Source organism: Lagenorhynchus albirostris, chromosome 14 (assembly GCF_949774975.1).
Source record: "Lagenorhynchus albirostris chromosome 14, mLagAlb1.1, whole genome shotgun sequence".
Classification (NCBI taxonomy): Eukaryota; Metazoa; Chordata; class Mammalia; order Artiodactyla; family Delphinidae; genus Lagenorhynchus; species Lagenorhynchus albirostris.
The window spans coordinates 76,346,009-76,363,704 of NC_083108.1; the positions used below are offsets into that span (position 1 = coordinate 76,346,009).

At 47.5% G+C, this 17,696-nt stretch overlaps 1 protein-coding gene across 2 annotated transcripts in view; it reads left to right on the forward strand.

Moving 5' to 3' along the window:
• Positions 1–17,333, forward strand: part of RNFT2 (ring finger protein, transmembrane 2) — a 60,443-nt gene extending 43,110 nt beyond the window's left edge. For both annotated transcript variants that reach the window (XM_060170542.1, XM_060170543.1), the window contains 4 exons: positions 8,354–8,503; positions 9,818–9,883; positions 10,020–10,121; positions 16,099–17,333. In XM_060170542.1, coding sequence (XP_060026525.1) covers positions 8,354–8,503; positions 9,818–9,883; positions 10,020–10,121; positions 16,099–16,233 — 453 coding nt within the window. In that variant the 3' untranslated portion in view covers positions 16,234–17,333. The remainder of the gene's footprint in view (positions 1–8,353; positions 8,504–9,817; positions 9,884–10,019; positions 10,122–16,098) is intronic.
• The last annotated feature ends 363 nt before the right edge of the window (positions 17,334–17,696 follow it).

The window sequence follows — 17,696 nt, forward strand, 5'->3', positions numbered from 1 at the left end:
CCCCTCCCTATTGAGTCTCCCTCCCACCCTCCTTATCCCACCCCTCTAGGTGGTCACAAAGCACTGATCTGGTCTCCCTGTGCTGTGCGGCCCCTTCCCACTAGCTATCTGTTTTACATTTGGTAGTGTATATATGTCAATGCCACTCTCATTTCGTCCCAGCTTACCCTTCCCCCTCCCCCATCCTCAAGTCCATTCTCTACGTCTGCGTCTTTATTCTTGTCCTGCCCCTAGGTTCTTCAGAACCCTTTTTTTGTTTGTTTGTTTTGTTTTTTTAGATTCCATATATATGTGTTAGCATACGGTATTTGTTTTTCTCTTTCTGACTTATTTCACTCTGTATGACAGACTCTAGATCCATCCACCTCACTACAAATAACTCAATTTCATTTCTTTTTATGGCTGAGTAATATTCCATTGTATATATGTGCCACATCTTCTTTATCCATTCATCTGTCGACAGACACTTAGGTTGCTTCCATGTCCTGGCTATTGTAAATAGTGCTGCAATAAAAAAAAAAAATAGTGCTGCAATGAACATTGTCACACCTTGTTTTAAGATCTTTACACGTTATTTCTCTGATGAGAGAGGATTTATAAAGTGGCCTCTGGAACCAGCCTGCCTGGATTCAAATTCTATCTCTGCCACCTACCAGCTGTGTGACTTTGAGCAAGTGACTTAACCTCCCTGTGCCTCAGTTTACTCTTCTGTAAAATGGGGATGATGATAGCTCCTATCTCATAGGTTGTTGTGAGGGTTAAATTAATACAAAGTGCTTAGAACAGCACTTGGCAAGTAATAAGCCTTCAGTGTATGTATTTGCTGTTATTAACATCAAAACTCTTTGAGGGACATACTATTATTACCTGAAGTCTATAGATGAAGACACTGAGGCCCACTTATTCACTCGGCTGAGCACCCTGGTTGGTGCCAAGCACTCCCTAGATTCTGCAAACAGAAATGGTAATGCCAAAAAGACACAGAGCCCCTGTATTTCAGGAGCATAACAAAGAAATATAGTCCGTGTTGGGGGTGAGTGCAAAAAAGAAAAATGAAAGCTGAATACAGAGGATGGGGAGGATGGGGGGAAGTAGGAAGTGCAGGGGTGCTATTTTATGTACATTGTTCAGTGATCCTTCCTGATGAGATGACATGCGTGCCAAGACCCAAGGGAAGCGAGGGAGCCAGCTGGCAGACATCAGGAGGAAGAGTGCTCCAGGAAGAGGGAGGAGCAAGTGCAAAGACCCTGAGGTAGAACTGTGCTTGGTTTTTTTTTTGTTTGTTTGTTTTTTTGAGAATCAGGCACATCAGACATGTGGGCAGGGGGCAGATCTTATAGGATCTGGAAGATAGGGTGAGAGTTTCAAATGTCACTCTGAGGGAGATAGAAGACATTGGCAGGTTTGAGCCCTGAGATGATTTGTTCTGCCTTGTATTTTGAGAAGCTCATTTTGGATACCGTGTCAGGAATAAATCACAGGGGGACAACAACAGAAGTTGTTAGGGAGCTGTTTCCAGCAGAATTTGTAGATGAATTGGATGTTGGTTCTGAGAGAAAGGAGAGTCAAGAATGATTGCAGGGGTTTGGGAGAGACAGACAGACAGACAGACATGGAAGGAGGGAGGATGCTCTCATGTCTCTTCTTATAAGGGCACTAATCCCATTCATGAGGGCTCCACCCTCATAACCTGATTACCTCCCAAAGGCCCCCTGGCCTAGGGTAATAAGCAGGGGTCCGCAATGATCAGATTTGTGTTCTTCAAAGAACATTCTAGAAAGAAGCACAGATATCGCTCTCCTCATGGCAGTGTGGCTGGCTTTTTGGCACAGGATCTTGGAGTGCTGACCCAACAAGCCAGCCTTAAGAAGCACTGGCAAACATCACCATCACCTCCTTAGATGAGTACTTCAGTTCATTTTTCTCTTTTTTTCTTTCTTTTGGCTTAAAACAGCCACCATTTTATTATTTCCCATGATTCTGTGGGTCAGGAGTTCAGCCAGGGTACACTGGGGACAGCTGGTCTCCATGTGATGTCCACTGAGGCTGGACCATCCACAATGACTTTTTTACTCCCAGGTCTAATGCCTCAGCTGACATGGGTGGGAAGACTTGCTCAGGTCCTATATCTGGGGCCTCGGTTCTCCCTGTTGGCTGGGTTCCTTGCTTCTCCCCTGTGTAGTGTTGCTCAGAACCTCTCCCTCTGCACCTGGCCTCTGCACGTGGTCTCCCCTTGTCCCTTGGGTTTCTCACAACATGAGAAAGGAGGAAGGAAGGGGAGGAAGGGCAAGCAAGAAGGAGGCAGTGACAGCTGCCAGGTCTCATGCAGCCTGGGCCTGGGAGTCCCAGATAGCACCTCTGCCTCATTCTCGTTCATTCCTTAGTTCTTTTGAACCTGAGGTGTCCTGTCTCTAAAAGAACGTGAGTGACAGTAATAATGCCCACATCCCCAGATCATCATGAGGTTCTTTACTAGCTCTTATCATGCACTGGGCCTTTCCTGGGTACCTATGTTTTAGGTGCATTTGCTCACTCAATCCTCACAATCACCTTGGCCTGTTGGAGCAAGTTTGCGTGGGCTTGTGAAAGCCAATGGTTACATTTTCAGGAAATTTGCAAGCAGTCGTTAAACCCTAGGAAGCTTGAAATTGGCCCTGTGGGAGTACTTAGACCACAGAAATTGGAAGCACACATATCAGGGCCATTTTTTTTTTTTTGGTTGTTTTCTGGAGAACTGATTTGCCAGCACACCACTGTGTGTGTGTGTATGTGTGTGTGTCTCTGTGTGTGTGTGTGTATGTGTTTTCAACCCCATTTACAGATGAGGAAACTGAGGCTCTGAGAAGTTAAATTGTTGTCCAAAATCAACCAATTTAGTAGGTAGCGGATTTGACTTTGGAGGCCCAATTCCCATGCCCTTAACTGCTGTGCTGTCCTACTTCTGTAGGTGAGAAAATGTGTATGAAAGAGATTTATAAACAGGTAAAGCCGTATAAATATTCATTATTAATTTTGATGCAGAAAAAAACTTTTATCCCTGTTTATCCATTCTTTATATCTTTGTACATTTACGCTGCTAACGGCTCTGATTATGTCTCCCTCCCCTTCCTCTTCATCCCCATGATCCTTCACATCACCTGAAAGTCTCCTAACCTGTTCCTTTCTTCGGCTTTCAGCATCCTGCTCGCCATCATTTCCCACTCCCTTCCAGTCAGCCCTCTGTTGTTTCCTTGTTTCCCACTTCACTTTTGGTCCCTCCCCCATCCTCACAGTAAAAGTCAGAACAGAACCTGCCTTCCCCTCCTTGACTGCTCCCAACCCCCTTTATCAGAATCCCAGCAGCGAGCTCTCTGTGCCTAAGTTCTGCAGCAATTGCTACTGTTCCCCTTTTACGGGTGGCAGGGAGGGCAGACGGGTCATAATCTGATCGCTTTCCTTGTTGTCTGACACCCCGGAGAAACCACATGTTCCGTTCGGTGGTCGTCAGAAATAACATGCTTAAGCAACCTGGAATTATAAAACTGCTTAATTAGAGAGAGATGGTTTCACCGGGATATGCCCGGTTTTCCCTAGTGGTTTTACCGCCTCTCCAAGCGGCCAGCCCCCCAGCAGCTAATTGCTGCCTTTAGACCTCTCTCCCTTTATTTTCTGTGACATCAGGGCTTGCCTATGAAGAGAAGTACTCTCTTCCATGTTCCAACTCTCCTTCTCCATCAGCAAACTCTAGATGTTGACCCGAGTAATAAGGGTGGAAAATCTTACGCTTCTGAGGTCTCTAGCTCTTAAATAAGCACCTGCTGTGTGCTGCATGCTGGGAATATGACCAGGAACCAAATTATCTTCATGCTAATGGGGCTTACGGTCCAGTGGGAGAGAGAGATACTGAAGTACTTTTTTTAATATTGTGAGAAGTGCTCTAAGGTGATTTAAAGGGTGTAACAGGAGCCCTTAATTTAATTAAGGAGTTGGGGAAGGCTTCTTATAGGAGGTGACAGTTAGCTGAGACCCAGAAGATGAACAGGTGTTAGCTCGGCAAAGAGTAGGGGACTACTAGTCCATCTACAGAGGAAGAGCTTGGTCTACATAGCAGAGCACCTGAAAGAAGGGCCAAGAAGCTGGTCCCTGAGCCTTCTCTGAAATTCTGGGGATGTATTGGAGTCCCCATCATGACTTGACTTATCTAGGTTCTGATGTTATAGACCAGGGGTTGTTAAACCACAAGCTGCAGATCAAATATGCCTCGCAGCATCTGTGTTTGTAAGTAAAGTTTTATTGGAACACAGCCATGCCTATTAGTTTACCTATTGTCGATAGCTGAGGGGAATGGTGGTGACAGAGGCTGTATGACCTCGAAGCCAAAGTATTCACTATCTGGCCCTTTGCAGAAGATTGCTGACCTCTGTTCCAGACCCACGTGTTAGGTGAATGGGAAGCTTGGGGTCTGGACCAGGAGACCAGCCTGCAGCTAGTGGAGCCTGAGAACTGGGGGATCCAAAGACAGTGACCAAGGATCAGTAATAGCAAGGTGGCTGGCAACAGGATCTGACACCAGCCTGTCTGGTTCCCGAGCTACACTCTTAACCACCAAGCCAGGCTGGTTGTGCAAGATTAGCCTGAGAGGGGACAGCAGGGTCTGTCTCCAGAGTCAACCAGATGCCAGCATGCAGGGGTTTCAAGAGACACAGGGACATAGGACCTTTCATGAGGTGATCATGGCCTCAACCACCATGAGGCCAGGAGGACAAAGCAGGAGGCTGCCCAGCAAGATGGCCAAAGATTGACCATCCTTTCCATCACCTCTGGGCTGCTGGAATACCTTTCTTTCCTCATCCTGCCCATATTACTTCACTGCCCTTGTTCCACTTATCCATTGAAATCGTGCTCCTCAAACTTGAACGTGCACACACATCACCTGGGAACCTTGTTAAAGTGCAGATTCTGACTCAGCAGGTCTTGGGTGACATTCCAGTTCTGCAAGGTCAGATACTGGGGTGAGTGGATGACTGGATGCCTTTCCTTGGTCCTTAGAAGAAGTGGATACATCTGCCTCAATGAGTCCTCTTCCAAGCGACCTGTGCTCAGCCCATCAAGACAGAATATAATGGGGTAGATATAAAGTCTCTGTCCACATTCTGTACATCATCCATTTGATGGATACACGACACTTTTTTTTGTTTTATAAATTTATTTATTTGGGTTTTTTTTTTTTTTTTGGCTGCGTTTGGTCTTCGTTGCTGCACGTGGGCTCTCTCCAGTTGCGGCGAGTGGGGGCTACTCTTCACTGCGGTGTGCAGGCTGCTCATTGCGGCGGCCTCTCCTGCTGCAGAGCACGGGCTCCAGGCACGCAGGCCTCAGTAGCTGTGGCACGTGGGCTCAGTAGTTGTGGCTTGCGGGCTCTTGAGCACAGGCTCAGTAGTTGTGGCGCACGGGCCCAGTTGCTCCATGACATGTGGGACCTTCCCGGGCCAGGGCTCGAACCCGCGTCCCCTGCATTGGCAGGCAGACTCCCAATCACTGCGTCACCAGGGAAGCCCCACAATGCATTTTGATAACTTTTTTCTCCCTCTAGTTTAAGCACTATGCTCAGCACAAAAAAAAAAAAAAAAAAAAGGAAAAGGCAGAAAACCACAACGAAAATGAGTAGTCTCTGCATTCTGTATCTTTTCCACTTGGAACTATAATATGAGCACTTCCCTGAATTAATAGATGTCCTTCACCAGGATGATTTCTTTTCTAACTTTTTCTTTCGAAATAATTTTAGACTTAGAGAAAAGTTGCAAAAATAATACAGAGAGTTCCCATATATCCATCACCCAGCTTCCCCTAATATTAACATCTAATATAACCATAGTGCAATTAGCAAAGCCAGGAAATTCACATTGGTACCGTTATTATTAACTAAACTACAGACCTTATCACATTTTGCCAGTTGTTCCACAAATGTCTTTTTCCTGGTCTAGGATCGAATCTGAGATCCCACGTTGCATTTATTTGTCATGTCTCCTTAGTCCTCTCTAATCTAACAATTCCTTGGTCTTTTCTTTGTCTTTCATGTCCTTCACACTTTTGAAGAATGCTGGGCAGTTATTTTGTAGAATGTTCCTTAGTTTGGCTTTGTCTCATTTTTTATGATTCAATTGAGCTTGTACGTTTTTGACCAGAATACACAGGATGATGCTGTATTTTTCCCAGGGCATCTTATCAGGGGTTTAGGCTTCAATATGACTTATTACTGGGGATGTTAACCTTGATCACTTGGTTAAGGCAGTATGTAGTGGATTTCTTCACTGCAAAGTCACTCCTTTTCAGGATGATATTTGATTGGCTGTATGGCTTTGCATCATCGATCCCTACCATAACCAGACCCTCTTTTTGCACATTTAGTTGTTACGTGTTTTTGTTTGTACTGTTTCAGAGAATGCTGCAGTGGCCATTCCTACTGGCATATCTATTAGCACATATCCCTGATTGTTAGGATAAATTCCTAGAAGTAGAATTGCTGGAGCCAAGATTATTCACATCTTTAAGGCTGTGTATGCTTGGAGCGGTACTATTTGTTTCTATGTTTGTTTATTTGTTTCAATCAGTTTTATTGAGGTGTATAACATTGTATATCTGTACAAGAAAATGCATAGATTTGAAGCACACGTTTCAGTGAGTTTTGGCAAATGTATACCTACGTGTAACCACCACCCCCATCACTATATAAAATACAAAATTTACATATACAATCTACAGTTTCTTTCATCCCCCAAAATTCCTTGACGCCCCCTTGCAGTCATTCCTCCCCCAGCTCACCCCAGGCAACCACTGATCTTATTTCCATCAGTGCAGTTTATTTTTTTTAACTTTATTTTTTATTTTTGGCTGCGTTGGATCTTCGTTGCTGCGCGCGGGCTTTCTCTAGTTGGGGTGAGCGGGGGGCTACTCTTCGTTGCGGTGCGCAGGTTTCTCATTGCCGTGGCTTCTCTTGTTGTGGAGCACGGGCTCTAGGCGCACGGGCTTCAGTAGTTGTGGCACGTAGGCCCAGTAGTTGTGGCTCGTGGGCTCTAGAGCGCAGGCTCAGTAATTGTGGCACACAGCTTAGTTGCTCCATGGCATGTAGGACCGTCCCGGGCCAGGGCTCGAACCCTTGTCCCCTGCATTGGTAGGCAGATTCTTAACCACTGCACCACCAGGGAAGTCTTCAGTGCAGTTCTATGTTACCTATTCTAGGACTTCATATTAATCAGAATTACCCACTATGTACTCTTTCGTATCTGTCTCCTTTGACAGGAGAGAATGTTTGAGATTCATTCATGTTGCTGTGTATTGCAAACATTTGTTCCCTTTTTATTGCTGAGTAATGTCCTATTATATAAATATACCACAATTTGTTTATCCATTCTTCCATTGATGGACATCTGGGCTGTTTCCAGTTTGAAGATATTATGAATAAAGCTGCTGTGAACATTTGCCTACAGATGGACATATGTTTTCATTTCTCTCAGGTGCACACCTGGGAGTGGAATTACTGAGTCCTAAGCAGGTGTCTGTTTAACTTCATTAGACACGACAGGGTGGGTTATTTTCTTGTCCATTTTATAGCACAGGCCCCAGAAAGCTTGAGGGACTTGAATAAAAGCCAAAAGAGGAAGAGAAAGAGAACGCTAGATGCTTTTCCTGTTTATTTCCTTTAACCTTCAGAGCCACCCTAGAAGGTAGCAGTTGTGATTCCCATTCTGTAGATGAGCAATGAGGCTCACGAACGTGCAGCAAGATGAGGTGCTGAGTCCCCCAGGTCTGAGAACCCAAGTCCATGTTCTTTCACCAGATATGATCCTGCCTCCTTGGAGACAGTAGGTGGGGCAGCTGGGAACAAGAACACGTCTTCCCCCCTCTCCTCTTCTCTGCCTGTCCTTCCTGCGTCCTGTGGTCCGCCCTGCCCACGCCGCTGAGGGCAGTCGCCCTCGATGCCTGGGTCAGCCCCCTAGAGATGACAGTGATCCGAGTGCAGGGCCAGGGACTGTGCCCCCATGATTGGCTTTGAGCCCCCAAAGCCACAGCAGGCACCAGGGAGTGACCCACACTCCAACCCTCGGCCAAAGGTGTCCAGTTTCTCCCTCCCTGAGACGCGATCCCCAGAGTGTTGATCTACTGGGCTGGTGGGCAGCGGGCGAGGGCAGCGGGCAGGGGCCGTGTCTCCCCGGCCACATTGCAGGCCCATTAGAAGCAGGCCTGAGTGCTTTACAAAGCTGATTAATGGGCTGCCTGTGACCTGGAATGTCATTACTCCCCGGGCTGGGGGGCCCCCCAGCGGGGTCCTTTGGGTCTTTACTGCTAATCATAATTGATGCTTTCTGTGTGGTTGCAGGGAAAGTTCTATCTGGTCATCGAGGAGTTGAGCCAGCTGTTCCGATCACTCGTTCCCATCCAGCTGTGGTATAAATACATCATGGGTGACGATGCCTCCAACAGCTACTTCCTCGGAGGGGTCCTAATCGTTCTCTACAGCCTCTGCAAGGTGAGGTGGCCTGGGGGAGGCTGGAGGGCTGGCCTGAGGAAGACCCATTCACTAGCTGGGCCTGGCAGCGAGGGCAAGTGGGGAGCCTGGAATAACACCCTCATCTCTTTGTTTCATTGAAAAATTAAATTCACACAACGCAAAATTAACCACTAACCATTTTACAGTGAACAATTCAGTGGCATTTAGCGGATTCTCAGTGTTGTGCCACTGCCACCTCTGTCTAGTTCCAAGACACGTTCATCACCCCAAAAAGAAACCCTGTAACAGTCACTCTTCATTCCTCCGCCCGTGCCTGGCCACCACTAGTCTTCTTTCTGAAGACCCTATGGATTTACCTTTTCTGGACATTTCATATAAATGGAATCATTCACTATGTAACCTTCGGTGTCTGGCTTCCTTCACTTAGCGTCATTTCCGAGGTTCCTCCACGTCACAGCATATATCAGTACTTCACTCCTTTTTATGGTTACAGCCATCCTAATTTCTTGCCCATAAACCTCACCATATGCCATCATTTCATGTCGTCCTCTTCACAGCAACCCTTCAAAATACATACCATTATCACTCCTAGATTATGGGCGAGGGTACTGAGGCTCAGAGAGAAGTCACTTGCCCAGCATCACTCAGCTAGTGATCACAGAACAAGCGTCCGAGTCTGGAGCTCTCAACCCACCGACAACACTGCTACAGAATTTGTTCTCTGTTCCTCTTAAATTGCATACCCTCAGCTCTGCAAATCAGTATGCAGTGCTTCTCTTTTCATCATTAGTACAAATCAGGTTTTCCTCCCTAACAACACACACGTCCTCCTCTTTCTTTTCCCTTATCTATTTAAGGCTTTAGAGAATTCCGGAGGAATGCATGTGTTCCCTTTCCTTCCTCCAAGCAGGACTAGCCAGGCAACCCATGCACTGTCAACCACTGGGGCTTATTTTGCCTCTACTGATTCTGATCTGCTGGCAGTGGCTGACTGGAGTGCTGGACAGAGAGGAACGATTATGCCCTGACTCAGAAGAAGAGTGCTGTGATCAATTAGCAATGCCTGCCTGGGGCTTGGGAGGGGGAAAAGACAGTAGGCATGCCATATATTCGCTATCCTGGCCCCACTGGCAGGGGAGACTGCTGATGGAAGGCAGCAAGACAAAAGCCAAGCAAAACTGATGGGAATGAGGAGTTTCAGATGGGAGGATGTGCCCTGAAAATGTCTGGAGTCACAGATGAGGAGGGTCCATGGTGGTAGTTCAGGAATGGTGAGAGAGATCCCGAACAATCCTTGGATACTTTTCAGCCATCACCTCGCTCTCCTTTCAGTCTTTCGACATTTGTGGCCGCGTGGGTGGAGTTAGGAAAGCCCTGAAGCTTCTCTGCACCTCTCAGGTGAGTTGGCTTCCAATGGTCCTGACCGAGGTCACAGGAGCCAGGAGCCGGAAACAGACCTTGCTGTGCTTCTGAGGGTGTCTCTCCAGCGAGGGACCACAGCTGTGTCTGTGTCTCTCTCCCTTCCATCAAACAGAATTATGGAGTCCGGGCCACTGGGCAGCAGTGCACAGAAGCTGGTGATATCTGTGCTATCTGCCAGGCTGAGTTCCGAGAGCCTCTGATCCTTATGTGCCAGGTGAGCAGGGCTGGGCGGGGCTGTTGGAGACGGAGGTTGGGGGACCGCAGGGCCCTGCCCCATGCAGAAGTCCCAAGTGCCTGCATGGGACGCTTGACCAAAACCAAATGACCAAACCTTGGGGCTCTGGGATGGGTCTTTGGGAACAGTGTAGTCAAGCCTGGAGTCCCTCAGACCCAAGGTCAAATCTCAGTTCTGCCTTTTACTAGCTGGCTGCCCTTGGGCAGGTTTACTTCACCTCTCTGAGCTTTGATTTCAGTGGTAAAACATAGAAAATGAACATTTCAGTAGGGTATAGCGTCAGAATAGCCTGAGTTTGAATCTCAGCAGCAGTGTGGACCCCGAGTGGCTCAGTCCATCTCCCTGAGCCTTGGTCGTTTCCATTTATAAAATGGGTATCATAATAATGCCTACTTTATAGAGTTATTATTATGATTAAATGAGATCATCTCTGGAAAGAGCTAAATTTTAATTATTCAGCCCTAAAACTTACGATTATTACAGTTATTAGTATCATTATAATTATTATTACCGTTTGTTTTCATTATTAGTTGTGGGTCACCAACCCATAGTAGTCAGTACTGGTCAGTTACCTTTAACTGCCTAAATGTATCCCTTTGCCTCCTCCCTGCTCTCCCCCTCCCCCTCCTCCCCACATAAGGGGCTAAGATGTCAATTCAGCAAATGTGTATGAGTCAAAGCATCCTATCAGATACCGGGGAGGGGAGGCAGGCAGAGGGCACATAGACCCTGTCCCCTTCTCTAGAACACACGGTCTCCTTGGGGAAACAGACGCATACATAAATAACTATGAAACAAGGCAGGCAGTGATAAGTGCTGTGTAAGAGAGAGTCATGCAGTGTCCCAGGGGACCAGGCTAGAGAGCGATGAGTTGGAGGCTGAGAAGACTTTGGGGGAGGCGTAGCCTGCAGACTAGAAGGAATGGGAGAGCATAGGGCTCCCCCGCACCTTCCAGGGGTAGGAGGACGGGAGGTGGGGTCCTCTTTTGGCATCAGCAGAATTGTTTTGGTTTTGCTGTTTGGGGGTGTTTAGGAGGTTCGTTTTTAATCTTTAACTGTACTTATTTTTAAATTGAGAGTAAATTTGCTTGACTCAAAAATTCAAAAAGGAGATGAAGAAGTCATGATGACTAAATGCAGTGTGGGACCTGTAACAGAGAGAACAGGAGAGAAAAACTAGCCTCGTGAAATCTGAAGAAAGTCTGGAGTTTAGTCCGTGGTCATGCATTTGTGTGGATTTCTTAGCTTTGACAAATGTACCACAGTGATGCAAGAGGATAATACTAGGGGATACTGACACTGGGTGAGGGGTCATACAAGAATTGTCTGTACTACCTTTGCAACTTTTCTGTAAGTCTAAAATTATTCCAAAATAAAAAGTTCATTAAAAAAATATTTTAAAGATACAAAAAGGGAAGTGGTGACAGGGTTCCTACCCTTATCCCCAGCTCCCTAGGCCCCTAAATACCCACATGGGCAACTGGGAAAGTTTCCTTTATATCTTCCCAGAGATGCTTTGCAGAATTTAAATATATAGACACACACATATACACAAACATATCTTTTCCAAAAAGACATAAGTTGTGGCACATTCTACCCAAACTGCATTCTGCATCTTTTCTTTTTGACTTGAAACTCTGCCTGAAGAGATTGTTCCTTATTTGTGTAACATCCTATTTTATGGATAGACCGTAATTTGTTTAACCATTCTCCTATTGATGGGCATTTAGCAGTTCATAATCTTGTTATGACAAAATATGGCTGTTATGAGAGATCAGGAATAGGGAGATCTATAGCACCTACCTGGACTCATCGTGTTGATGAAATGAGTTAATTCAGGTGAAGCATTTAAAACCATGCCTGGTGCGTGGTCAGGGTTCCATAAATATTAGCTCTCATTGGCACGTATACCATTTCACATGTGTGCAAGCTCTTAGTAGGATAGATTCCTAGTGGTGGAATTACTGGGTCAGAGGGTATGCAGTTCTGACAGATGTCGCTAAATCGCCCTCCATAAAGAGTGTATCCGTTTGCAACCCCAGTGTGGAGCATGACGCACCCTCTTGGCTCTCCTCCCTCACCAACATACCGTGTTATGAAGCCTTTTTTGAGCGTCGCCAATCTGACAGGTGACAAACACTATCTTGGTGCAGTTTTCATTTGCATTTGCCTAATTATGAGAGCAGACGAGCATCTTCTCATATGCTTCAGAGCATCTGTATTTCCTTTTTGGTAGCAGCAATTCTTTGAACAGGATGTCAAGGTGAAAGCTTTTCTTCTTCCTTGCTGGCAGTCTCTCCAAGCCTTAGTCTGTTTGCCTCTCTCCCGTTCTTCTCCCGGTACCACTACGTCTTCCCACAGCTGGATTAGAATTAGTGAGTGGGGTTGGACAAGGCACCGTCACCCCAGATCCAGGGGCAGGGGCCACATCCAGTGGTGGTTGAAGCCCACATACGTGGCCAGGCCTAGCACACGTCTCAGTCTTCCTCTGCTGCTGTGAGCCGGGCTTAGAAGGGCACTTCCATGGGTGAAAGGACCTTGTTAATTCCTAAATGCCCTGAACAAATGAACAAATGAATGAATGAGTCAGTAATGAGCCTTTACATCCTCAATAAAGGCTTCTCTGATTCTGTTTCCCCGGTCTCGTCAGTGCCCCCAGCTACATGTCCTTGCAGATCCTGTGTTTTTCCTTCATAGCACTTATCTCAGTTGTCAGCTAGATGATTAATTGGGCAACTGGTTGTGTAAGGTCTGTCTCCTCTTTGCCAAATTATAAGCCACTTGAGAGTGGTGACCATGTCTGTCTTTCTTAGTAGTGGAATCACAGTACTGACTCAGTGAACATTGGATGGATGGATGGATGGATGGGTGGATGGATGGTTGGATGGATGGGATAGAGGAGATGGATGGATGGTTGGGATGGAGATGGATGGTAGCCAAGTGGAGGGGTGTGTGGGTGAGTGCAAAGGTGGGTGGATAAAGATAAATGTGTGGGTGACTGGGTGGATGGGCAAATGGCTTGACAGATGGGTGGGTGAATAGATGGGTAGATGGGGGAATGGATGGGTGGATGAATGGATAGTTGGATTGATGAATAGAAGGGCAGATGCATGCATGGATAGATGAAGAGCCCACTGGGCTAAAGGAACATCCTATCTCGCCTTCAAAGGGCCATCAAATTAAGCTCAGTGGGTCACTCACACCCACCACCTACCACCGCCTCCCAGAGCTGGGGCCTGAGAAGCAGATTGTCAGTTGGAGCTAGCCAGGCAGACACTGAGCATGTCCAGAGGTTAGAACTCTCCGCTCAGACGGAGCACACTCGCCTGATCGGTCCCTCCACAGTATTTATGGCATGCCTCCTGCCAGCCTGCAGGGGGGTCAGGGAAAGGGCATTTTGAACACGAAGTCAGAAATCTGCTGTATTTAAAGCCCTCCTTGCCAAAGAGAAGGGTCAGAGTATGTTCCAGAACAAACTGCCCTCCGGTTCTTGGTCACTACCAGGAGTTTGGTTTCAGAGGGCTGGTGATGCAAAGGAAAGAGGGCAAGACTATAACGACCCCCGTTGATTTGTTCCTTACACGTGGCTCACACCTGATGCTTTGTGATGGGCTTTACCTGTTTGCGTCCTTACAGATACCGTGTGGGGGAAATAGTAGCCCTGTTTTACAGAGAAGGAGACAGGCTCAGCGAGCCTGCTCTTAATCTTTGAGCAAGACGTGGGGAGTCTGGATAGAACTTGGGATCAGGGTGGGGTAGCCTGTCCCACCCTAGGGACACCTCTCCCAACTCCGTGCTCCAGGAGACACAGCCAGGGAACTGTTAACAATCCAGCACCACCTGCATTCTCCACTGACCACAAACCCACCCAGCTTGGAAGGACCCCTCCTCCCCTTCCCTCTGTAGGGTCTTATTCCTTTCTCCAAATGCTAGAGGCAGTCCTGGGTCATGAACTCCTCCAGCCCAGCCCCTGGGTGGTCCTGTGTTCTTTGAATCTCTTAATTTGGCACCAGATTTGGTCCTGCCTGATTCTCTGAGAAGGAAACTGTGAGCTCCTGGAGGCCAGGGACCAGGTCTTCATCCTCCTAGAATCTCAAGAATCTCCCACCTAACCTGCCTGCAAAGGCATTGTCAGAACCCCTGCTCTGTGCAGGCTCAGGGCTGGGCAGTGGGAAGACAACAGCAGCAGTCACTGCCCTCCTGGGGCCCGCTGGGTCTGCTGACCCCTGGGCCCTGCCCTTCAGCCCATGGTGAGAATTTGGGCATGGACATCCAGACTCTGTGTGGCCTGCTCACCTCCTCTCCCACACTCCCCTACACCCACCTCACTGTAGCCACATTGGCCATCCTTGGGAGCTTTGCACATCTGTTCCCTTCAGCCTGGAATGCTGTAGCCCCCACCCCCTCTCGTCACCTAGTTAACTCCCGGACATCCTTCAGGCTTCAACACAAGTGTCACCACCTCCAAGAAGCCTTCCTCGACTACCCCCTAGATCAGACTAGTCCCCCTGTAACATACTCCTGTAGCATCATGGAGCACTTCTTTAGAACACTTTCTACAATTAGGCACCTACTGCATACTGTGCCAGAATGGGTTTATAAGAAGCTTACAGTCTGCCATGGAGAGACAGATAATAAACAATGAACAGATATAATGTAATAATAACCATCACTGTATAATAGCCAAGCCAACACTCACAGAAAACTTATTATTTGCCAGGCATTCATTGGTCTGAGTGCCTTTTTTAAAAAAACATATTTTTGGATTTTTATATTATCAATTTTATTTTAAAAAATCTCAAACCTACAGAAAAGTTGAAGGATAGTAGAATGAACAACCTTTTATCCTTTATCTAGATTCACTAATCGTGAACGTTTTACCACATTGCCTTTTCTTAGTATAGATTTTTGCCCCTAAACCTGTTGAGAATAAGTGGCTGACATTTTGATTCTATCATCCCTAAATATTTCAGCAGACATTTCCCAAGAACAAGGACATTCTCTCCCATAGCCACAATTCTACTATCACAGTATCAAATTTTTAATTGATATGAAATACTAATATTCAAATATATATTCAAATTTCTCTAATCGTCTTCAACATCCTTCATAGCTAGGGTTTTTCCCCACATCCAGGATCCAATCGAGGATCATATAGTGCATTTGATTGTCGTGTGAAAGTACTTTAATGTTAGTTAATCTTCCTATGAGGGCAGTAGTAGTATCCCCATTTTACAGGTGAGGAAAAAGGGGCACAGGGAGGTTAAATCACTTGTCCAAGTTATGTAGCCAGAGGGTAGTGGAACCCGTTAATGTTTCCAGTCTCCCCATGTTTCTCTTGACCCCTGTGGTCTGTTCTCAACCCAGCTGCCAAAGGGATCTTTTCAAAATACAAATCATATCAAGTCAGCCCTCTACTCAAAACCCTGCCATGGCTCCCTGCTTCTCTCAGAATAAAAGCCAAAGCCCTCCCAAGGCCCTACACAACTCTCTGACCTCATCCCGCCCTCTACCCCCAGGCTCAGCCCCACTCTCCTTGCTGTTCCTCCAGCACACCAGGCACACTCCTGCCTCGGGGCCTTTGCACGTGCTATTCCCTCTGCCTGGAGCACTCTTTTCCCAGATATCACCAGGGCTCACTCCTCACCCTCCTTCAAGTTTTTCCTAAATATCAGTATCTCAGGAACATCCTTCCAGGCCACCCCATTCACCATCACAGGCCTCCCAAGCCCTCTTATCCCCCCTTCCCTGCTTTTCCATCTTAGCACTTACCACTGGCAAACTCTGCCTCTTAGAGATTCCTCTTGCTATTTGTCTCCCCAGCTAGAATACAAGTTCCGTGAGGGCAGGAATTGTCTGTTTTGCTCACTACTGGCTTCCAGCTCCTAGGACCGAGGCGGGCACAGGGTGGATGCTTGGGAAAGTGACCCCAATGGTCCTGATTGCTGTCCCCGCAGCACGTGTTCTGTGAGGAGTGCCTCTGCCTCTGGCTGGACCGTGAGCGCACCTGCCCGCTCTGCCGCTCGGTTGCCGTGGATACCCTGCGCTGCTGGAAGGACGGGGCCACTTCGGCACACTTCCAGGTGTACTAGGGCTGAAGACTGCAGCATCGGTGCTCCCAGGCACACCAGGGAGATGACGGAGGGTCAGCGGTGTTGGGTCCAACTCCGGGGGCTTCCTGGGAAAAAGTCCTCAAGCACTGACTGTCCTCCTTCCTGCCTCTCTCCATCTCTTCCTCTAAAGCCAGGCCCCTGTCCCCTTCCCCACCTTCACCTTCTTCTCTTGCTCTGATCATGGTGTGTGCATCCTACCCCTACACATGGGGACGCCTTCTCACTCAGACTCGGTCTCCACCTATGTAGGTCTCCCACTTCCCTCCAAGTCAAGGAACTGGTAATGGACCAAGTCCCGCCTGTTGATTATTTTAACTCGTGGTGACCTAATACCTGATGCTGCAAACTAGAGAGAGGCCTGGAGATACTGCCTCCCCCTAAATGGCCCAAGTCCGCAGATGAGAATCACTGTGACGTATTTTCCAAATACAAATGCTGAGCCCCACCTTATACCTACAGTAACTACGTGTACCAGACGCTTAGTGTGAGCTGGGCACAGCATTGAGCCTCCTGCCCGGACGACCCCCTGTAATCCTCACAAGAGCCCTATGGCGGAGGTACTGTTGTTTCCTTTGTTTCACAGATGAGGAAACTGAGGCATAGAGCTCCATGTGGAAACTTTCCCAGGGTCACCCAGTGAGCAATGATGGACCAAGTTTCCAGCCCGGGCCTGTCTGGCTTCAGAGCCTGACTCTTAACCACGTGCTGACCCACTGCTCAGACACTTCAGGTGTGGGGCCTCCCAGACATGTTTCTTTAAAAGCACAAGAGGTGATTCTGACGCCCGTCAGTGGCTCAGGTGCATAGCACGTTCGATTTGGACTGCACTGAGAATGCTAATAGTGAACACTAGCTCCTGAAATCTAGTCGTGGTTGGGTCCATGGAAAGACTTGGTCCTTAAAATTGCTGTTTAGCTGGACTCTGGCGGGGATGCTCAATCGTGATTGGCTATCACGAAAGGCCATTTCTGGTGCAGATGCAGATGTCATGGGGTGTCCACTCCCATCTTTATTTCTCTCCTCCTCCTTTTGTCCTGTCCCTCACTTAAGACTCAGGCTTGTCAACAGCTCCTGTGGCCATTGCCTTCTCCCCTGGTAGCCTTCAGAGCAAAAGGCATGATCCATGTTATGGATTTTTCCACAAGCCAGGGTGGTGGTATAGAGCACAGCAGTGATCAGTGTTTCTGGAATCTCTATACCAGAGCTACTAATCTCTGTAACACAAGTTCTCCACCCATGAGACCCTCCCTGCCCTGAAATCTGGGAGGAGAAGGCACAGGTGATCCCTTAGAAGCCACTGGAATCTTGTCTGCCCTACCCGCCTCCCAACTCTATTCTCTCATTGTCAACCTCAGCACAACAGGCTAGCGCCAACGGCATTACAGAGAAAGCACTGTGTGTGGCTACTGAGCAGGTTAGCGAGGAAGCCCCAGGAGAAATGG